The sequence below is a fragment of the Dreissena polymorpha genome, chromosome 3, assembly GCF_020536995.1.
Source record: "Dreissena polymorpha isolate Duluth1 chromosome 3, UMN_Dpol_1.0, whole genome shotgun sequence".
In the NCBI taxonomy this organism is placed as follows: Eukaryota; Metazoa; Mollusca; class Bivalvia; order Myida; family Dreissenidae; genus Dreissena; species Dreissena polymorpha.
Window position 1 is genome coordinate 35,797,136 of NC_068357.1, and position 24,109 is coordinate 35,821,244.

At 35.6% G+C, this 24,109-nt stretch overlaps 2 protein-coding genes across 4 annotated transcripts in view; both read right to left on the reverse strand.

Moving 5' to 3' along the window:
• Nucleotides 1-13,774, reverse strand: part of LOC127873677 (pre-mRNA-processing factor 39-like) — a 39,077-nt gene extending 25,303 nt beyond the window's left edge. The window contains exons 1-4 of the mRNA XM_052417608.1: nt 13,642-13,774; nt 5,306-5,553; nt 4,721-4,846; nt 3,039-3,142 (exon numbers count right to left, since the gene is read on the reverse strand). Coding sequence (XP_052273568.1) covers nt 3,039-3,142; nt 4,721-4,846; nt 5,306-5,553; nt 13,642-13,690 — 527 coding nt within the window. The 5' untranslated portion in view covers nt 13,691-13,774. The remainder of the gene's footprint in view (nt 1-3,038; nt 3,143-4,720; nt 4,847-5,305; nt 5,554-13,641) is intronic.
• A 4,054-nt stretch (nt 13,775-17,828) lies between these two features.
• LOC127873678 (serine/threonine-protein phosphatase 2A 56 kDa regulatory subunit epsilon isoform-like) overlaps nt 17,829-24,109 on the reverse strand; it is a 48,619-nt gene continuing 42,338 nt past the window's right edge. For 2 of the 3 annotated variants that reach the window (XM_052417610.1, XM_052417609.1), the window contains one exon: nt 17,829-24,000. In XM_052417610.1, coding sequence (XP_052273570.1) covers nt 23,898-24,000 — 103 coding nt within the window. In that variant the 3' untranslated portion in view covers nt 17,829-23,897. The remainder of the gene's footprint in view (nt 24,001-24,109) is intronic. The other variant, XR_008046322.1, reaches the window with a different exon arrangement.

The window sequence follows — 24,109 nt, forward strand, 5'->3', positions numbered from 1 at the left end:
GCTCGGTTTAGCTTTGTCCTTTTTTGTCAAGCTTTAAAATTAGATTTGAAAACCATGAAAAAAAGATTTAAAAGTTCAGTGTAGAACTCACAGAGTGAATTTACTCCTGAATGGGAGAATATAAATAATGTAAGTAAAGAGTGAACACCGCTACTTTGTTTACAACTTTAACTCCCAATTGATATACAAATATATATCTATAAATGTTTTACATATTGTCACTATAGAATAAATATAAATAATTTTCGCTATAAAAATTTGCCTCTGGCTATGAAATCTTTAAAGTTTCATAGCCATATTGGCTATGAAGACAAAAAAATATGTTTTGTAGACTTATTTCAAGGCAGTGGTATTTGTCATGAATACCCTATGTATACATGATGACATATCATGTAGAGTACAAACAACTAGTACCTTTGATTGTGGGGCCGTTTTATCTGCAGAAAAAATCCTAATGTAAAACAACATGTTTGGTGTAAAGTAATAAACTATTGATAAGTAATTCATAAGTGTACTTACTTTATATAAAGATTGATCATATTATATGTCAAGGTATGAAATCATGTTTATAAGAGCCATGCTCTGTGAAATCTGGGCATAATTCATGTGCGTTCAATGTTGTCTCGGACTAGCCTGTGCAGTCTACACAGTCTTCTCAGGGACAACACTTTGTGTTAAATTGATTTTTCAATTAGAGGAAGAATCTTCAAAACAACAAGAAATGTGTTTGTCAGAAACACAATGCCCACTAATGCGCCGCTTTTTTTGTTGACCTTTGACCTTGAAGGATGACCTTGACCTTTCACCACTCAAAATGTGCAGCTCCATGAGATACACATGCATGCCAAATATCAAGTTGCTATGTTGAATATTAACAAGAGCACCGCCTTGCGGGTGCAGACCGCTCATCTATTTTCTTTTTAAAGGTGAAGGGACTCTCATTTTCAATCACAAAGGAGGGAGGAGTGGAGTGAAGAGGGGTGTATAGTGTGGGGTTGTGGACATTTATTACATTATCTTCCAAAAAAGCGAAAAAAAAAAAAAAAAAAAAAAAAATTCGGGGGGGGGGGGGGGGGGGGGGGGTTGGGGGGGGGATGGGGGGGGGGGGGGGGGTTTGGGTGCGATGGTTGGACGGTATTTCAAACATAACCATTTTTAAAAATAAAATGGGGGGGGCATAGTGTGAGGGTGTGGTGGTAATTTGTGAGATGATCTTAAAAAAAAAAAAAAAAAAAAAAAAAAAAAAAAAAAATTAGGGGGGGAGGGGGTGGGTGGGGGGGGGGGGGGTATAGTGTGAGGGTGTGGTGGTCATTTGTGAGATGATCTTAAAAAAAAAAAAAAAAAAAAAAAAAAAAAAAAAAAACAGGGGGGGAGGGGGGGAGGGGGGAGGGGGGGAGGGGAGGGCACGGGGGATGGTTTGGGTGGAGTCTATTGTGGTATGTCAGGTAAGAGTAGTTTCATCAAAGTATCAATCAAATCTAATCATAAATAAAGAAGTTATGGCAATTTTAGCAAAATTTAATAATTTGACCTTGAGAGTCAAGGTCATTCAAAGGTCAAAGTAAAATTAAAGTTGCCAGGTACAGTAACCTCATGATAGCATGTAAGTATTTGAAGTTTGAAAGCAATAGCCTTGATACTTAAGAAGTAAAGTGGATCGAAACACAAAATTTAACCATATATTAAAAGTTACTAAGTCAAAAAAGGGCCATAATTCCGTAACAATGACAACCAGAGTTATGCAACTTGTCCTTTTACTGTACCCTTATGATAGTTTGTGAGTGTTCCAAGTATGAAAGCAATATCTATGATACTTTAGGGGTAAAGTGGACCAAAACATAAATCTTAACCAAATTTTCAATTTTCTAAGTATAAAGGGCCCATAATTCCGTTCAAATGCCAGTCAGAGTTACATAACTTTGCCTGCACGGTCCCCTTATGATAGTTCATAAATCTTGCAAGTATGAAAGCAATAGCTTTGATACTGTAGGAATAAAGTGGACCTAAACACAAAACTTAATCAAATTTTCAATTTTCTAAGTATAAAAAGGGCACATAATTCTGTCAAAATGCCAGTCAGAGTTACATTACTTTGCCTGCACAGTCCCCTTATGATAGTTAGTAAGTGTTGCAAGTATGAAAGCAATAGCTTTAATGCTTAAGGAATAAAATGGACCTAAACACAAAACTTAACCAAAATTGTCAATTTTCTAAGTATAAAAAGGGCACATAATTCTGTCAAAATGCATGCCAGAGTTATCTAAATTTGCCTGCCCAGTCCCCTCATGATAGTAAGTAAGTGTACCAAGTTTGAATGCAATAGCATTGATACTTACTGAGAAAAGTGGAACTAAACGCAAAACTTAACCAAAATTTTCAATTTTTTAAGTATAAAAAGGGCACATAATTCTGTCAAAATGCACGCCAGAGTTATCTAACTTTGCCTGCCCAGTCCCCTCATGATAGTAAGTAAGTGTACCAAGTTTGAATGCAATAGCATTGATACTTTCTGAGAAAAGTGGACCTAAACGCAAAACTTAACCGGACGCCGACGCCAACGCCAACGCCGACGCCGACGCCAAGGTGATGACAATAGCTCATAATTTTTTTTCAAAAAATAGATGAGCTAAAAATGTTATTGCAAAACTTTACTGTACAGTAAAGATTTGCGACAGAATTTGTATGCCCTTTGACCATGAAGGATGACCTTGACCTTTCACCACTCAAAATGTGCAGCTCCATGAGATACACATGCATGCCAAATATCAAGTTGCTATGTTCAATATTTCAAAAGTTATTGCAAAACTTTACTGTACAGTAAAATTTTGGGACAGAATGACAGACAGAAAGAAAGAAAGACAGGCCAAAAACAATATACTCCCGATCTATCGATCCGGACACATAAAAATCCAGTCAAGGCATCAAGTGTAATCTCCGATTAGTCTGTTCTCAATTTGCAGGCTAATCTGGGACTACACTATGCACAGTCATGAATTAAACCACATTGTCCCACAGCATGGCTAATATTTCTGTACTACCTCCTGGTCTCTTCAATATTCTGAAGCTCCTTGATGTAGAACTGAATGTAGTGTAGCCACAGCTCCACACTCAGGGGCACCGCCTTCACCCCGCGCTCAAACACCTGTCAAACAACAACCACAAGCCTGCGCGTTACTAACTGGCAACCAGCATTCTACGCAATACAGATGACCTCGTGAGAGTGACCCCACAGGTATAATACAGTCATTTCAATCAATCATACGAGCACAGGAATCGGTCATGTGACAGTGTCAGTAGCGCGAATTACCATCAAACCCAAGGGAAGTAATCTAGCCCCACTGTAAAATGTGTCACCATCCAAAGTTGCGGCCCCTTGCGCCTCTGAGAGGGGTTAGCTAGAGGGAGCTAACTCCTCAACAGAATTACCAAAGCAGATCATTTTATTGATGTGACAAGGGTGAAATTCTCTGGAATAAAAACATGTCCAGTGATAATACCCTTTCAAATGTGTTCACTCATAATGATGTATGTAGAGCAGCATTCTGGATTAAATCTGGGCTTAATGCACTTGCATAAAGTGCCATAACAATTTGCCTGTGCAGACATCACAGGCTAATCAGGGATGACATTTTCTGCTTTTATGGAAGTTTCGTTCAAAGGAAGTCTCTTTTAAACAAAAAAAACAACAATTTAAGCAGAAAGTGTTGCCCCTGATTATCCTATGCAATTTGTACAGGCTAATCTGGGACAACATTTGAGCCACATGCATTAAGCCCAGTTATCAAAGAACGCCACATATGGATCTGAACTTCCAGATTCTCTTTAAAAAAAGAACAATTCATTGGTCAACATATGACACAAAATTTTCAAACATTTGGCAATTCTTTTGTTCTAGCACTAGAAAGGAATAGGTAAGAAATTCTAAGATACATACTTAAGTATTTGTTACAGAAATATCAAGACTTTTAGATACAGATGGAAATGTAAATTCGCTAGAAAAATAAGCAAATAGAATAACATGAATGTTAAGACACACTAACAGCTCACAAAAATGGACACAAGCAATTACTTCAATTGATTAGTTTTCACAATGCAAATTGTTTTTAAAATTAAGCATCAGAATGCAGAGTATTCTTTAAAAAAACAGCAAAAAATAGCTCTCAAATGAAAATTGTTTTTAAAAAAAGAAACAAAATTGAAATGATAATCCTTTTGCCGTTATTATTGAAAATAGCAATTTGTTAAAAATAAAATTGAAATGATTTACAAACAGCTAGTTATTCCATATTAAAAACAAGAGCACCGCATAACGGGTGCCACGCTCAGCTACGGGTGCAGTTTTGATTTAGAGGCCACAGTGACCTTGACCTTTGACCTAGTGACCCCAAAATGGGTGTGGCGTGTAAAACTCATCAAGGTGCATCTACATATGAAGTTTCAAAGTTGTAGGTGGAAGCACTTTGATTTTAGAGCCAATGTTAAGGTTTTAGCACGACGCGGACAGCGGACGTCAGACAGCGGACGACAGGACGAGCTGTCAATGACAATACCTCGAGTTTTCTCCGAGCTCAAAATGGACATAAGAAATTGTTAAATGATTGGTGCACTATTGCATAAGGAATATATTCAACATTTGGCAAAATATTCATAATGATAATGCATCCAAAATGACTATTTTATTTGAAGTCTCAACAAAATCTTGATTTTAAAAAACACTTACATCAATGGCGTTAGCTAGTTCATTATGTCGTTTCTCAAGGTCTGCATATTTCTTCCAGTATCCATAGCAATACGGGTAGTTGGAGAGAAACTCTTCATATGCTTCCCTAGCGTTATCGATATCATCCTGTCAGTATACATCAATAACACTCATGACATTGTGAACTAAAGGCTGCAAAACGATTAGAAGAATTATGAAATACTAAAAATATTTGTTCTCACGTTTTTTTAAATTATTAGCACCTTTATGAAGTGCTTGAATAACATGTCAAGTTATGGAAGATTCTTGTAACAAAGAAAGGTATGAATGTCAACCGAAACTTCCTTGGGCCAATAGAACTTACCTCAAACACTGAACTGGTGGACTCTTCTCTGTGTTTGCAGTATCAGACAGACCCATACACATTTTGTGTAAAATACAAAGTAAATTTCAAAATCACAACCGTTTATTCATACTATCTGTGTGGTCAAAAAAGTTAATAACAAAAACAACATCATAAATTGAAACTTATGTTAAAAACTGTAGAACAAGTTTAAACTCAAGTTCAAACACAGTAAACATTCAACATAACCCTGTATACAATACCTCTTGTTCAACATATTGCAGTAAGTAAGTCCAGCCAGTGAAGTCATTGGGGTTGCTCTTCACGGGTTTCCAGTACTTCTCCAGCTCTGCTGACGCTACCTTCACATCTGGTTTAGTCTCAGCAGGAGGGTCTGCTCTCACCTCAGGCTGGGGGTCAGGGGCAGCAGTGGGCGGGGCAGCAGTTGGCGTAGCAGGGGGAGGGGTGGGTATCGAGCTCACACTTTCTTGGACAGTTTCCATGGGCTCTTCTGTAATTTCCAAATTTTGTTGATAAGGAAACACTTAATTGTCACTTAGAACAATATTTCTAGCTTTACTTTTTCTAAAATAGCAACGGGAATAAAAGACTTTACAAATAAAAGATTTGTTGCCTTGGCACTGTGCCCTTAGGTTCTTCTGTGGAGACCCTATTTGTTTAAGTGATTTTTTGGTTGGATCTCTTATTCGTCATTATTTTCCTTATAAACATGTGCAATAGAAAGTGAACCATATGCTTCCATGGCTCATTACTTCGCCAAAAATCTAAGGACCGGAACAAATTTCATACTTTATCTGTAAGTCATGTAATGTAAAAAAAAAGTTAAGTCCAATGCCAATTACTTCGCTAAAAATAAATGGACCAGAACGAAACTCACACTTCATCTATAGGCCATGAAGGTAGACTCACATACCATTAATCAGTTCAACATCTCATAGCGTTGCCTAAAAAACCTCTGGAAAATGAAAAATTGCAAAGGCAAAGGCCCATAACTTTGCCAACAATCAATGGACTGGATTTAAACTCACACTTCATTGGTAAGCCATGTAGGTCAGGTAGCCTAGGTAGACTCACATACCAACAAGAGCATCACCTTGTGGGTGCAGACCGCTCATCTATTTTTCTTTTTAAAGGTGTAGGGGCCTATCTCAATTTTAATCACAAAGGAGGGAGGGGTGGAGTGGAGAGGGGTGTATAGTGTGGGGGTGTGGTCATTTATTACATTATCTTCCAACAAGGGACAAAATTGTCACAAAACCAGGTTTTCATTGTGAAAAAAAATCTGATTAAGGGAGACAACTCAAACTGAACTTTTGAAATGAACAAACATAATTAACCCCCTTTGTAAGTTTGTTTCAAAATAAATCTATTTTAAGTTGTGGTGACCTTGACATTGGAGATATTGACGTGATTCTTTCGTGCGACACACCATCCCATGATGGTGAACAAATGTGCCAAATAATTGTAAAAACTTACAATGAATGACATAGTTATGGCCCAGACAAGCTCATTTATTGCCAATTTTGACCTTTGAACTCAAAGTGTGACCTTGACCTTGGAGATATCGACGTAATTATTTCGCGCGACACACCGTCCAATGATGGTGAACAAATGTGCCAAATGATTTTAAAATATTACAATGAACGACATAGTTATGGCCCGGACAAGCTTGTTCCGCCCGCCCGCCAGCCCACCAGCCAGCCAGCCAGCCCGCCCGCATTCGCCAATCTAATAGCCAGTTTTTTCCTTCGGAAAACCTGGTTAAAAATGCAAAACAAATGCAAAAAAAAATATTAAAAAAAATTGAAGGGGGGGGGGGGGGGGGGAGATTCTTGGGTGGGATGGTTGGAAGGTATTTAAAAAACGAGAGCGCCGATGGCGTTAAAAGCATAGGTGCAAGATACAGGGAAGAATGGCGTCACGTGGTATAATGTAGTTCGATATCGCCATCCGCGAATTTCTCAAATCAATAATTTCAAACAATTACCGACTATTTAAATAGATAATCTTTCCATTTACATCAGTGTTTGAAACGCTTATGAAAAATAATTACCCAAGCCTTTCAAAATTTAAGCACGGACAGATCTGTATCTTTTCACAAATGAAAATAGACGCTACCCTATTCGTCTGCGTCAAGAATTTGTCGTAAAACTTGTGGTAAGCGTTAGATGCAGACGTGCACAACAGATTGAGTTCTGAATACAGATTTCTGAATGCAGATTTTTATAGAAACTCCTCAAAGCAGTTACTTCCCTTGCTTCGCCCGGTCAGGAACTTCTAGTATAAGGGAGGCCACTGCGTAGGAGATTGAGATTTATAGTGCAGATAGAATTGTTTTACGAACGAAATTTGTTTTAGGTTATAAGAAGATTTTTTGACATAAAACGGTCTTAGAAAAATTCACTAAAAACGGTGTCAGCAATATTCTTGGAAGAAAACGTTAGAAAAACGTTTCCAATTTTTTTTTGTAAGAATGACCATATACTAAATTAAATAGATATTTCGTCTGATTTTTGATCAGGTAAGGCTTCAAAATGGGTAACCGAGCGATGTGGATTTTTGAAATGTGGTATATACCATAAGCATAGGTGCGTAAACGCACCTATGCTAATAAAACAATAAAAATAAATATTTGTGTCTTTTAACCATGTTTGAAAAAAAAAACAAGAGTAAAGTAGTGCGCCTCTTTGAAAAAAAAAATGTTTTTTTTTACCTTTGACCTTGAAAGATGGCCTTGACCTTGAACTTCCACTACTCAAAATGTGCAGCTTCATGAGAACGCCGCTTTGAATTTATTTTTTTTGACCTTCTAGGATGACCTTGACCTTTTACTTCTACCACTCAAAATGTGCAGCTTCATGAGATACACATGCATGCCAAATATCAAGTTGCTATCATCAATATTAAAAAAGTTATGGCCAATGTTAAAGTTTTCGGACGGACAGACGCCATATATTTGACATCTGACCTTGAAGGATGACCTTGACCTTCACCTTTCACCACTCAAAATGTTCAGCTCCATGAGATACACATGCATGCTTAATATCAAGTTGCTATCTTCAATATTGAAAAAGTTATGGCCAATGTTAAAGTTTTCGGACGGACAGACGCCATAAATTTGACATTTGACCTTGAAGGATGACCTTGACCTTGACCTTTCACCACTCAAAATGTGCAGCTCCATGAGATACACATGCATGAAAAATATCAAGTTGCTATCTTCAATATTGAAAAAGTTATGGCCAATGTTAAAGTTTTTTCGGACGGACGGACAGACTGACTGACATACTGACGGACAGTTGAACTGCTATATGCCACCCTATCAGGGGCATAAAAATTGAGTTGTTTTGTCAAAGAATCAATCAAATCTAATCATAAATAAAGAAGTTATGGCACTTTTAGCACAATTTAATAATTTTACCTAGAGAGTCTAGGTCATTCAAAGGTCAAGGTAAAATTCAACTTGCCAGGTACAGTACCCTGATGATAGCATGAAAGCATTATAAGTTTGAAAGCAATAGCCTTGATACTTTAGAAGTAAAGTGGATCTAAACACAAAATGTAATCATATATTCAAAGTTACTAAGTCAAAAAAGGGCCATAATTCCAAAAAATGACAACCAGAGTTATGCAACTTGTCCTTAACTGTCCCCTTATGATACCGGTAGTTTGCGAGTGTTCCAAGTATGAAAGCAATATCTATGATACTTTAGGAATAAAGTGGACCAAGACACAAAACTCAGGGTTTTTTTCTGCCTATTTTGGGAAAAGGAGTCTGGCCAAATTGGGAATTTTTATCGACAAAATTTGCCAATTTGGGAATTTTTGCTTCGATGAAACTGCTCATTTTGGAAAAAATGTGAATTTATCATGCTTAAATAATTAAGTGGTTTAACAAATAAATTGGTTTTTATTTGTTATTTTGTCTTCTTTTTATAAACAGATGCAATATTTGGCATGTTCAACGTTTATTCAAGTATTGCAGTTTTGTTTTTCAGTTACAGTTACACTCTGAGATAAGAACTGTACAGTCAAAACCTTATAGCAGATATTTTTGACCAAAACAAACACTGGTTAGTCACACAAGTTATAAGACACTTCATTCTTAAAAAAAGTTTGTTTTTTTTTGTTTTTTTTTTAATTGGGATTTTTTTTATAATTTCTGTTTGGGATCGGGTCCGTTTGCTTTGAGAGTGCCTCTGTTTTCCGGAGGCGCAGACAGTGCTGAAAAACACCTGAAACTTAACCAAATTTTCAATTTTCTAAGTAGAAAAAGGGCACATAATTCTGTCAAAATGCACGCCAGAGTTATCTTACTTTGCCTGCCCAGTCCCCTCATGATAGTAAGTAAGTGTACCAAGTTTGAATGCAATAGCTTTGATACTTTATGAGAAAAGTGGACCTAAACACAAAACTTAACCGGACGCCGACGCCGACGCCAAGGTGATGACAACAGCTCATAATTTTCTTTCAAAATAGATGAGCTAAAAAGGTAGAATATATCATGTAATCATACATACCTACAAAAAATTAATTTCCCATCTGAAGGGCTGTTTATACATGTACCTTCATTGTACATTGCTATGAAAACAATGATATCCTCCAAATTTGTCAAAATTATTGATTTAAAGCTTAACATAAATATAGCTTTAAATATGTCACTTTCACGACTCTGGTACATGTAGCTTATTGATAAGGGTTATCTTAAGCAAACAGGTCAGAGCTTTTCCCCCCAAGGGACTTCAAGCACAGTGACACCCTGTGCGAGATTTTCATATCACTATAATCAGGGGTAATCCTGTCGCTGAATTTCCAAAATGGGTACCCCAATAATTATTGACTGAATTTTCAATTCAGGAATACTTGTGCACAGGTATTGGGCGCGTGGCCAAGTCACCTTATCACTTCTTGAACTCGTAGAAATGCTAGGTCAGCTTCGATCTGACCGAACGTTCAGTGCCAATTTTTACAAGAGTAAAAGTATCGAAATACCCTAGCTACCGCATGTATTCCGCATTAGTACAATAAACAAATACGAGTTTATCAACTAACAACACAGATTTGTCTTATTGTCCACACCAAACACTAATATAATCGTTATGTTTGAATGTTTATTTCAATCGTGTATGATGATCCGTCCTTCACCTTACGCTATTTATTCAAATTTTGGTTCTGCGCCTCAGAATTACCGAAAAACTGAAACCGAGAACCGTATTTAACTTAGAGCGTCTAATCGACATAAAGCTTGACTCGAAATTGCCGATAAACAATTCCCGAATTACATCGATTTTGACGTAATAACGCAAGCAAAAGGAAAAATCTGTGTTTAAAGTTGATAAACTCGTATTTGTCTATTGTACTAATGCGGAATATGTTCGGTAGCTGGGATATTTCGATACTTTTACTCTTGTAAAAATTGGCACTTAACATTCGGTCAGATCGAAGCCGACCTAGATTTCTACGAGTTCGAGAAGTTTTTCTTATAGTTAATGTTGGCAAGTAGCCGTTCGTGGTCATTTTTCGTCACGAGGCATCCTTTCCCAACAAAATGGTACATAGTTTACGAAAATCGACCGCCATTTAGGCACTTAATGGCATTAAAATGTTGATGTAGGTGATTTTCCTGTGTCAAGAGATACCTACCTATGTTTATATATATTATATCAGATTTTTTTTATGAAAAAAGTTGTTTTATGACATATTGATAGTGTTTAAGTGACTTGGCCACGCACCCAATACCTGTGTACTTGTGTACCCTAATTTCCAATATTATATGCGTAAGCTACTTGTTTTAGCTCTAACGAAATTAAAATAGGAAACAATAATAAGCAATTTACAATTTGCCTTCAAAGATTTATTTATTTCCTGTGAAATCCATGTCAAATAGTTTATTTACAGCATGTTTACCTATACACACCTGCAATAACATCCACTACACGTGTTGTTTACATTGAATCAAAACATCACATCCGAATAGGAAGAGTACCTAATGCAATAGGCATTAGGCCGACAACGCTTAAAAAATTCCAATCACTAAACATATTTATACAAACTGAAACAGGAATTTAAGTTTTTTACAACTTCTATTTACTAGGTTTTTGTTAAACGGCCATTTTTCTTTTGAGTAACATTGACACGTAAAAGAGCTCAAGTATTGCAAAAACAAAAACCTTCCCCATTGTTGAAATCAATTTCAGCATATATTTTTATATAAAAAGGTTTGTTAAAAATAGCATCCAATCCGGACGGGGTTTACCAAATGAACATGTGTTTATCTTTATGTCACCTATTTTCGTGATGTGTGCACACAGTTCTTATTCTAGATTGTTTAATGAAACTTTTTCTGAGAATCGGGAGAAAGTAAAAGTACTTTCTTTAAAATAAATGATAAAAACAAATACAGAAAAGTGTTGTGTTCACACTAGCACAGTTGTCTGCTTCACTTAGCAATGTATGTGGAAGTTTAATGAAGAGAACCAAAAAAATTAAATGAAATAGGGATAAATTTGGCTTATTTCGATTGAAGTAAGAATTTGAAATGCAAATTTTATTCGGCATATGTATTCTCGCTGTATCCCAATTTCTGCAGTTTTTTGATTGCGCTGCCACAAGTTATTTACCTGTCAGATTTGGTAAACCAATTTCTTTCACCATCAGAAAACAGTATTTTCAGTTATCATGAGCAATAGTTTGGTAAGTTGTGATTGTTATACATGAGAAATACGTTTTTCACCAAATTAAACAATATTCCCATTTAATTTTTAAATACTTTATCTTTTTTCAACTTGTTACATATCGTCTGCTCATACTTTTCCGATCTCATTCATATGTAAATTTTACAAGGTCTGCCAATATGACTTAGATTAAACATCACTATTTAAAGATAAGGCCTTAGACAGTACCGGGTAATAGGCCACTTAATTTAATACTGTTGAATGAACCTGAATGATCATAAAGGTTGGGTCTTAAAGGTGAGACTATTGTCTATTATGACTTGTGTTGCACATGAAGACAAAAATTTCAACCACAACTCATAGACTTTCCTTATGTAAAGTTGATCGAATTGGAACAATATGATGTTTGTAAACATTAGGTACATCTGACACACTGCACACATGTTTAAGTGCTCAGAAGAGAAAGCACCTTTTACTTGCATCCATTGTCCAGAGGAGTAGAATTATGACTGTTGTGCAATTCAAACCATTGTTAAACTGTTAATGTTCATGTTAAAATCAAATTTAATCTTTAATAATTAATGTTATTATTCATAAAGTTTAAGCTTATTAGCAGCTATCATGTGTTAACTGTGATTTAGTGACCTAAAGCCTGTTGACCTACTTACAGCGAGAATATGAATATGGCGTCTCATATGCATCAGTGAACAGTATGGTTTATTAACTACTTGACACCAAATATAAACATTATATATGAATAACATTTAGATGGATATCAGCAGAAAAGTTTTGTATCTTTGCAAAGGAGTCCATAATTCATCAATTAAGTATTTTTTTCAACTTTAATTTTTATTTGAACGTTAGTATACAGTCAGTCAACTAGTTTAGAATCACCCAGCAAAAAACATTTATTCTTTTGACACAATAATTTCTTTCAGGATTTAGTATCAATGTGAGAAGATGTAAAAATAAAGGGTAAAATTTATTTTGTATGATAACAGGTTAGGCCAGATGGCATATGCAGTTTTTTATCAAAAAATAGCCAATTAAAGTTCACCCTTTGGAAAATTATAAAAAATAATTCAACTTACAGAATTAGTATTTCAAAAAATTGTCATGGCATTTGTTTTCAATCAGCAAAAAGTTTATTTGAAAATAATAAAGCCTTCTATGTCCATATGCACATTTTAATCTCAAACTCATTCAATCAGTTCCGGTTAACTTAATGCCGCATGTATCTCCCCTGTAAGCATAATACAAAAGCTTTCTTGCTAAAACTTAATTTATTTATTCCTTTACCTAATGTTTACCTTAGACACTTATCATTTTGTTTTTATTGGGGCATTATGGAAAATTAAATACAAATTTATCAGAACTGCTGATTATCTGGAACTGGTTGACCAACTGTACTTATTTTTTCTTCATTTTGTTTGTGTCTGTTTTTATTTTTAAGTGAAGTAATTTAATTGAAACAGAATACTCAGAGCCCATGATACGAGCCATGATTGTAATGTAAACAAAAATATCCAAATCAGGAGACACTCCATATTAAGAGAATTGTACAGGAAGTTTAAAACAAAAAGTAGACTCCTTGCCATGTATACAATATTCTAAAATCAACACATTGTTCAATACGAAATTCCATACTAAGTAAACAAGGCCTCCAAAAGAAAATGAATACATAACAGCAACGTGGTCTTGTGGAGATGTGACTTGTAATTTTATTAGCGAATTATATTAGTGTACTAAATCTCGAAACAATTATGAACTAACTCAGTAACTGATTTTAGTTTATAGCGAATGTCAAACTACGAAAACTACGTATGTCAAGTTATAAATATATTATGTTACTTATAAGTCAAATGATAATCTCTATGTGAAATGCAGTATGCCGCATAACCCACCTGTTGCAGCCGTAGACATTGCAGAATTTTCTACAGCATTGTCTGCCATCTTTGCAGGAAGTTATGTTGAAAGGCTACAAAACACTCAACTTGCGTGGCGGTAGGTTACATTTCTTTTGCAGCAGTTTTATTTGAGCATTTCTCATGATAGCTCTATCTAACGATTAAATCAAGATCAACGTAAAACAATTACTTAAGCACTGCACTTATCCCTCGGTAGTTCCCGAATTTGTTTTTTAACTCATTCTTATCTACTGGGTTTCGCTTTCTCAAACGTTCAGACTACAATGAGTTGTATATATGTAGATTTAAAGGGGCCGTCCAACAGATTGTGGCATGTATTAAAGCTTGTCATTAACTGCTTTATTTTGATAAATTTAAACATTTTAACTAGAAATCTCCAGTAAAAAATAAGAATACAATTTTAAAAAAGAAGAAAAACGTTAACCTCCACAGGGCTCGAACCACTGACCCCTAGAGTCATGGAAGCTTGGAGTAAAATGTCTCCCGACTTTACCACTCGACCATCCACGCTCACGTCAAATGCGGAGGTATTTTTTATCTATATAAGTAATCCTCGTAGTTTCCCAAAATATCGATTCGCGTCGAACGACGCTTTAATCTGTTGGACAGTCCCTTTAAAGTAAGGATTTTTGGCTGTGACAATTGTGGGCAGAAATATGTCTCTTTGTCTGTTTTGCAAACACAAATCAAATAGCATCATGAAGGTTGTGCATTTAACGTCAATTGAATATCTTGGTGGATCTCTCTTTTCTGCTTTCACTTTTTCAAATAATCACAATGAATAGCCTTAATGATCAATAAGACAGTAATTTTGGATTCCATGATGTTTACACATTATTTATGGCATCCACAATAAAAAAGAAGTTATTAAATTTAATAATGCAGGATGTTACATGCTCTCTTCCACAGCTGACCGAAAGTATAATACATGTTTGATCAGAATCATATGAAAAAAGAAGAGGGCCAAGATGGCCCTAGTTCGCTCACCTGAGAGGAGTCAGTTCATTCAATCTTTACCAAATGTCAAACTTTACTTAGATATTGTCTAGACAAAAATCCTGGTCAAGTTTCATCATTATTGAACCAAAACTCTGGCACATGGAGTGTTTTTATTTTTGTAAGATTTGACCTGGTTACCTATATTTTGAGTTGACCCCCTTAACCCTAACCAAACATCAAACTTTGCTTACAAAAATAAATATGACCATGATTCATAAGATCTGAAACAAAATTGTGACCTCTAGAGTCAGGGTTCCCAGCTTTTTGTATGAACAAAATTCCCTGATATTTCCCTGATTTTTCCCTGATGGAAAATAAGAATTCCAGGATCATAATTTCGACCTATTTCTTGTTTTAGACAACCTCAATAAATATATACAGGTGCATCACAGCTGTTATATAAACAGAGAGAAAGAAGTAGGTATTTACTAATACATGTAGTACACTAAGCTACATGTATACTACAAAGCCACCATAGCCATGCAGATGAATCAATTAGCCGTTTTAATTGTATGGACTTTTCGACACAAGTCGGGAAAGTCTGACCAAACAAAATTCCCTGATTTTTCGCTGATTTTACAAACTTTTCCCAAATTCCCTTACTTTTCCCTGACTGGAAAAAGTGAAAGTCTTTTTCCAGGTTTTCCCCGATTTCCAGGTTGGCCGGGAACCCTGACTCAGAGTGTTTACAAGGATTTTGTATAATATAATGAAAAGTTGGACAATCTAAGGGCAACAAGCAAATTCGTTGAATTGATATCCCCCGCCATTATACTTCTGGACACAAGATATGGCTCCAGACACACACAAAAAGCATTTTTTCAAAATACAAAGGGCCAAAACTCTGTTATTATTCGATGGTGTACAATGCCATTTGGCGTGCATCATCCTCTTATCCATATATATACTCATACCAAGTTTCAATGAAATCTGCCAAAGCACATCCAAGATATGGCTCCGGACACAAGTGCCGGACGGACGGACGGACAACGCCAAAACAATATCCCTCCGCCTATGGCGGGGGATAATAATTATGGCATTAATGTGATTTTGCTCATTATCAAACTTGACTGAAATCTTTCAGCATATTTGATAAAGAATGCTTGAGAAATGTGAATGCTAGAGTGTTTATAAACCAAATGTGGACGGACGGATGGCGGACAAAGACCAATCCTAAAACCTCACCTGAGCAATCAGGTGAGCTAACAAGTGTGTTTCGGCGATCTGAGCAATTTTTCAAATTGTCCGAGAAATCAATAAAACCAATGTATTGACTAAGTTTCACGATGATTAGGCAAAAAATGTGACTTCTAGTGTTCGATCACAAGGTTTCTCTCTAGTCACATAAGGAAAACTGCCCCACCCCCCTGGTGGCCATGTTTTTTTACCGATCGGGACCATTTGCGAACTCATCTGAGATATATATAAAACCAATCTTTTCACCAAGTTTCATGATGATTGGGCAAATAATGTGACTTCTAGAATGTTCACAAGCTTTTTTTACTATATAAATATAATAAAACTGCCCCCCCGGCAGCCATGTTATTCAACTGACCGGAACCATTTTCAATCTCAACTCTTGTATCAAGGAAACAAATGTTCTGACCAAATTTCATGAAAATTGGGCCAAAAATGAGACTTCTAAAGTGTTCACATGTTTTCACTATATACATATGGAGAAAAATGCCCCGCCCACTGGCGTCCATGCTTTTTCACCTATCTGGACCATTTTCAATCTCGTCAGAGATATCAATAAAACCAATGTTTTGACCAACTTTCATGATGATTGGGCAAAAATTGTGACTTCTAGAGTGTTTACAAGGTTTCTCTATAGCCAAATAAGGAAAACTGCCCCGCCCACTGGCGGCCATGTTTTTCAACGGACCGGAACCACTTTTGAACTCAACCAACATATTATTAAGGCAAACATTTTGACCAAATTTCATGAAAATTGGGCCAAAAATGTGACTTCTAGAGTGTTCACATGTTTTCACTATATACATATAGAGAAAAATGCCCACCCCATCCCCCCGGCAGCCATGTTATTCAACTGACCGGAACCATTTTCGAACTCAACTCTTGTATCAAGGAAACAAATGTTCTGACCAAATTTCATGAAAATTGGGCCAAAAATGTGACTTCTAGAGAGTTCACATGTTTTCACTATATACATACAGAGAAAAATGCCCCGCCCACTGGCGTCCATGTTTTTTCACCGATCTGGACCATTTTCGAACTCGTCCGAGATATCAATAAAACCAATGTTTTTACCAACTTTCATGATGATTGGGCAAAAATTGTGACTTCTAGTGTTTACAAGGTTTCTCTATAGCCAAATAAGGAAAACTGCCCCACCCACTGGCGGCCATGTTTTTCAACGGACCGGAACCACTTTTGAACTCAACCAACATATCATTAAGGCAAACATTTTGACAAAGTTACATGAAGATTGGGCATGAAATGTGACTTCTACACTGTTTACAAGGTTTTTCTCTTTTTTTGACCTAGTGGCCTAGTTTTTGACCCAGCATGACCCAGTTTCGAACTCGATCGAGATATCATTGGGACAAATCTTCTGACCAAGTTTCATAAAGATCCGACAATAAATGTGGCCTCTAGAGTGTTTACGAACAAATGTGGATGGACGGACGACGGACGGAAGGATGATTGACAAAGACCGGTCACAAAAGCTCACCTGAGCAATCAGGTGAGCTAACAAGACACGTGTTATTATGGGTCACACCTTTAAACTGACCAAATATGTTTCTACTAATACAACCAACATTAAGGATGGTACAAAACTAGTATGGACATGTGCTCACAGCTATAAAGAAATCATAGAACCTAGACTGCACTGTTTATATGACACTGCACGTTGTCCAGTGAAAATGAAATTGCACACTACGCGACTGATTCATCAAAATCAACATGATCACATGTACACATGGTTATAGAAACACATTGTTATTTGAAAGGTTTGTTTGTTATGACGAAGCATTTGTTGAATGTTCTTTCGTCATGTTTTTGGTGTGTACAAATATGCATGATCATACCCATAGCAGTGCTTAGTAAATAGGAATTTCAGATACCCAGGTGTAGAAATGTATCACTCATAGGGCAGCGGCTCTTCAAACAGGTCACCAAGAAACAACCATAAGACATAGCTGGATAAAATGATTTATTTTGTATTTAAATTATGTCATTCCTTCACTAAGATTATGAATGTAACATTACAGCAAAATATAACTACACCAGTGTGAATCCTCAACATTCAATCACTACATATGGGGTAAAACAGACATGTACATTTGTACAAGCAAATAAATCTCAAAACAACTACTCATTTCACAAAACAATGCATGTCCCCTAGAATGATATAGATTCACAAAACTTAAGGACTTCCTCTAAAAACAAGTTTGAAAGATCATTTAGCTACACATATTTTAATGTTGGTAACAATAAATACTGCAGCAAATTATATGATGCCTCAGTAATATACTTAAGGAAGTAGAATAAACAACAAAACAAGAGACGCAAGATCAATGTTTCCTATCTGATCGTTGGCCCAACAAGGCCGAGGCAACTGGGGATATTTAGACATGCTTTAAAGCCTGCAGGCAGCAGAACTAAATCTGTCCAAAACATGAGTTGCGTTCTGGGAAAACATTGCTTAATTCATGTGGCTGAAGAGTCACCCCAGATTAGCCTGTACAGTCTGCACAGGCTTATCAGAAACGGCACTTTCAGCTTTTTTTCTTTTCTTTTTTTTGTTTAAAAGATTTCTACTCTAAACAAAACTCCTGTCTTGGCGAATGGTGTCATCCATTATAAGCCTGTGTGGACTGCACAGGCTAATCTCTGATGACAATTTACACACATGCATTAAGCCCAGTTTTCTCAGAAAGACTCTCATATTTGAATAACAAACCTAAGTAAATAGTTCTTACCTATACATATAATACATGTGTAAACAATAAGATACAATCAGTCTGATGTGCACATCAGCTGATCCGGCACATTCTGACATCGATCATATGAGCCGCTTTCTGAGAAATCTGGGCTTAAATACATGTGCACAAAGGATCGTCCCAGATTACCCTGTGCGGTCCGCACACGAACTACACTTTCCGCTTTCATGGTATTTTTTGTTTCAAGGAAGTCAATTACAGAAAATCAAGTTTAGGCAAAAAGTGTTGTCCCTGATTAGCCTGTGCAGACTGTACAGGCTAATCATGGATGACACTTTACACACATGCATTAAGCCCAGTTTTCTCAGAACAAGGCTCGTATATGAGCGTCACTGTGCCAACATTGGTCTTAATAAATGTTCTTTAAGTGTAGATCGAGATATTCTCTGCATTCTTGTGCACAGATGGGTAGTTATGAGACTAAGCAGCCTTGCGTGAGGACAGGGCAGCTCCTACCTATTTTCGCACAATGCTGCTCATATGCTGTGAATACTTCATTATTAACTTATTTAAACACATAGAAAACCATTTTTAAGTTGGCCATTATTTGCTCTGATCCAATCACAGTATTGTCCATTTCTTTTCTCAACTGATGCATATCCGTACAATAAATTGATTGAGTTATAAGCTTCATGTACAGAGGTGGGAGAATAATCAATAATACTTATATGTGTAAACTTCCTTTGGCATATCTAATAAAGTGAACTCTATGTAATGTAATGTGCACAACATTGTGCATCATGTATACTTAGGCTTGCATTCACATTAATCTGGGTAAAATTACATAACAAAAAAACATAACAACCTCAGCTGAATATACAAGTTTTTAAAAGTTTTATACAATAATGGGTTATCTAACAACTTTATTTTAAGGGTATGTGCACATGTGATCAATCAATGAAAATGACATGCTATATAGGGTCTAGATATTGTCCTCTATGTATGAGTAAAAGACTGCATATTTTCTTCTTTTAAGTGATTTTAACTGGGATCATTGTCATTGTCCTTGCCTACATAAAGCTATTAGCAACAAGAACAACATTTACAACATTGCACGCTAAAATATTCATAAATTTATCAATCAATTATGACTTAATCACACATCAACCAATCAATGTTAACAGTAACTTGATTTTGTTAAATCAGCCTTTTACAAAAATGACTACACAATTTATGGAAAAAATAATGTAACAAACAATTGATGCAATTTTATTAAATGTGGTTTTGTTTGTAACAAACAAGACCTGTCTTTGAATTAAAAAAAAATTAAGCCATAACAAAACATATCCCTTTTTTAATAACAATCTTCAGTTTCGTTTCAGCATTTCTCAAACTTTTTTTAATATGCAAAAGAAATCAATTCATCAGAACCAACATTGTAAATGTAATCTGTGAGTCAGTTCTATGCATTTAAACAGTTTTGTAAAAAACACATTTTTATATTCACAAAACACTCTCAAAGAATGTTGCTTCTTATGATATTTTACAATAATACATACACCAAAACACATCATAAAAACATCCAAAACCTTTCCTTTATATATTATACATTTAACAAATCAACTTGTTTTGAGTAAGTAAGCGTCAAAACATTTTCTATTATTATAATTGTGCATAACATTTTGCAGTGCCTAAATGAACCACACGGCTTATAAAACATAAATATACCAGTAAATGGAGTACCAGTACATGTTCCTCAAACATAGTTGCAAAATTTAAGAAAATCCATTTACAAAAAGATATTTCAGCTTTCATTTAACATGTACCATCAAACAAGAATACATTACATTAAATATGCCTCTTTTTGAATTACAGCCACAATTTACAGTGTATAATGAATGAACAAATCTGCTTACTGTCTGTACAACATAACACGTAACCCAAATGTAAACAATTCCACTTTGAAAACTTAAGAATTAGTCATGGCAGAAAAAGTGGTATATTTTGACTCCAAAAACATATTTCATGTATTCTTAAGTGTTTGAAGAAAATTTCCACTAAGGGTTTAAAAAAGCTTAGTATATATTGGATACAAATTACTTTGTGGATTCTAGCATGTCTATCCGTAGTATCAGCCCTCTTAATGAATATGTACTAATTTTGGAAGTGAACAAATACAAAACACGCATGTGTTATGTCAATATATAGTTAAATGTGTTTTTTTGGACAGAACAACTAAAACTGCATTTAAATCGACATTGTTTTGTCAAAATACTGGCTAGACTTAGCTCCCTATAGTAATCTGTATCATGTACAATGGTTCTCATAATACATGTAGCGGCCCTTCTGATTGTTGGCTAAGATTTGTTACTATGCCCATGTTCTTGTTCTAAAAATAGTATCTTAATTGAAAAAAGAAAATATTGCTCATTATTCTTAAAATATGTTTACATTTTATTCACAAATAAGCAGCATATAAAACATCTGATAAAGCTACTATTTATCCATAAACAATTTAACATAGTTGTGTGTTATCAAATTAAAAAAATCATAGCATCACCCTGGAATAAGCATGACCTACTTTCCAATAAACACCAGAAATCATGAGAATGACAGTCACAATAGTCATGGATAACCATCAAATAAAATACAACTTTTAAACATTGAAAAAACACTAACTTTCCATTACTTTGTTTTCTTTCTTTAAAGTCACGATACTATGAGGAGGGCCGATACTTTGAGAATAAGGGATACTGATAAAATCAACCTAATTAAACAAAAATGTTTTATTAAAATCATCTTATGTGTTCTATAAATGCCTAATAGTCATACAATTAATAATTATGAATGTGGACAGATTCAATAGCATTCTTTGAATTCAAAGCTTGTATAAAAATAACACAAACATTATCTGTTTAAATGTGGATTTATAAGATATGCGATAACCTAAGCATGTCAAATTATGACTATGATCACAAGAGTTTATAGCAGAAATTCCAACAAGATCCACTATATGTGAGCCATGCTCTGGGTCAATCAGGGATTAACCCTTTGCATGCTGGGAAATTTGTCGTCTGCAAAAATGTCGTCTGCTGAATTTCTAAAATTAGCATTTTCACAGATTTTTTAAAAGAAACCTATCAGAATAGCAAACAGTTTGGATCCTGATGAGACGCCACGTTCTGTGGCGTCTCATCTGGATCCAAACTGTTTGCAAAGGCCTTCAAAATTCAGTTCCAGCACTTAAAGAGTTACGGCTTGTGTGTAAAGTTAAATCCCAGATAAGCCTGTGCAGTCTGCAGTCTCAGATTAGCCTGTGGGCGCCCATATGCATTCATTTGTCCTGATCGGCTCATATATGCACATTGAGCTTGTTGACAGGAGGCTATACCAATGTCTCACAAGTGAAATGAACTTTGCCACACAGATGGGGTTATTGCCACAAGTTAATGATATTAAGCAAGAATGAGAAAAACAATTGTTACACTGTGAAAAGCATGTGTTTACCTGTAGTGTTCCTTCAAACAAAAAGGCATTAATTTCATATTTTATCAGCACTGTTTTGTTGAAGATTTGAAGGATAATGTGTGCAGTGAACAAACATGTAAACACACGATTAATATTGACAATATGGACGGAAAACTAAACAATGATTTCACTAACAACGCTGCAGTCAACTTCAGTGGAACACAGGATGTAATGCATAATGTACTTAGACAAAGCAGACATGGAAGGAGAATTAGTAGAACGTAACCACATAATTACCAAACTCAAGTAGAAATCATACAAATTCTTAAGGTCATTGTAACAAAGCAAAATACATAGAAGCATGCACTTGTATTTGCCAATTTCCTAAACAGGGAATTTCTTACATCTTTTCTCTTAAAAACATTAAACTACATAATTTAAAATTGTGTACAATTTATTATAAGTAATTTAACATGCAGTTGAGCAAATGAGGCTTGTAAAGTTTAACATAAAATGCAGCAAAGTGTTTGAACATTCAGCCATACATATGTGATAGTGTAACAGTTTCAATGTACTTAAGATACTGCATTGGACAAAATGCCCAAACAATAAGTCAATTAGCTCACACATTTTCCTCTAATGGAACATATAAAAGCACAATAAATGGGATGCCGGCTACACAACAACATCAAATCACATAATACGAGTCCGGTTCATGGAAAACTGGGCTTATGCATGTGTTCAGTGTTGTCAAAGATAAGCATGGCAGTCCGCAGAGGCTAGTCAGGGACAACACTTAGGTCTAAAATGGATTTTCCCATAAAAAGACTTTCTCTAAACCAAAAAATACCATAAAAATAGGAAAGTGTGGTCCCTGATTAGCCTCTGCAGACTACACAAGCCAATTAAGGACTACACTTTATGCAAATTCACTAAACCATGTTTTCCAGAGCATGGCTTATATATAAAACACATTATTTAACTACTCATTCAATAGCCACAGCCCTGTGATATGCTTCACACATATGCTGACCTATGAGACTGTTGTATACGTTTATCAAGCTCATTAAAGATACCATAGTCTCACCAGCAACCTTAAATATATACGCACCACAGCAAAAATAAATACCCCTAGATGAGTCTGAATGCATTACAGGAATTACACTGCACTTGTCACAGATCAATAGTACAGAACTGAAGTGCAGAAATCAACCTCGGCTTACTCAGGAATTGTTTCCACAAACATAGCTCCACGCATTATGCTGTCAGAGAATTACCCTTTTTAGGGAAGCAAAAGCAGTCAGTAATTCAAAGGATTGACAATAATTGATGTAACAAATCAAACAAGCTGACGGCTAATTGTTCCATAACTATCTTTCATTTTCTTATAACACCAAAATCACACCATTTACAATTCTATAAGGCCTAGTATTACAATAAATTATGTAGAGATTTTACTTTTTCATTTATTCGTCTACAAACCATTATGCCCGGTATGTACAAAGATACATCTGTTGTACTCAATTGGAATAAATAAACATCACTCAGTGACAGCCAACTGATGCACAATCTTAATCACCTGACGCCATGTTCCAGTCATCAGACACTTAATTCCACCCAGTAGATTAGCTGTAACAAAAGTTTCGAAGTTAAATACCGATGTATAATGTCACACTTGTAAAAAAGTTCATTACAAAGCCATAATAAAAAAATCTGAAATCTGCATACTACAGTCCACTATACGTCGAAACAAGCAGATATTTGTAGATAAAGCTTTTCCCTTTTCTATACCGCTGTAGGAGTCATGAAAACGTTTGTCTGTGGCCACGTATCTGTTGGCAGCCCGTAGGTGCCCCATTAGGACACATTGTTGAGAAGCTTGTTTTTATTTCCAGACTTCACTTCAAGAGTCTCCAATTTCTTCCACAGATCTTCTCGGTCCTTTTCCTTCTTCTTCTCCCTGCAACAAACATCCCAAACATTTACACTTATCTTGCAACAAACCAACATCCCACACAGTTCCACTTATCTTGCAACAAACCAACATCCCACACAGTTCCACTTACCTT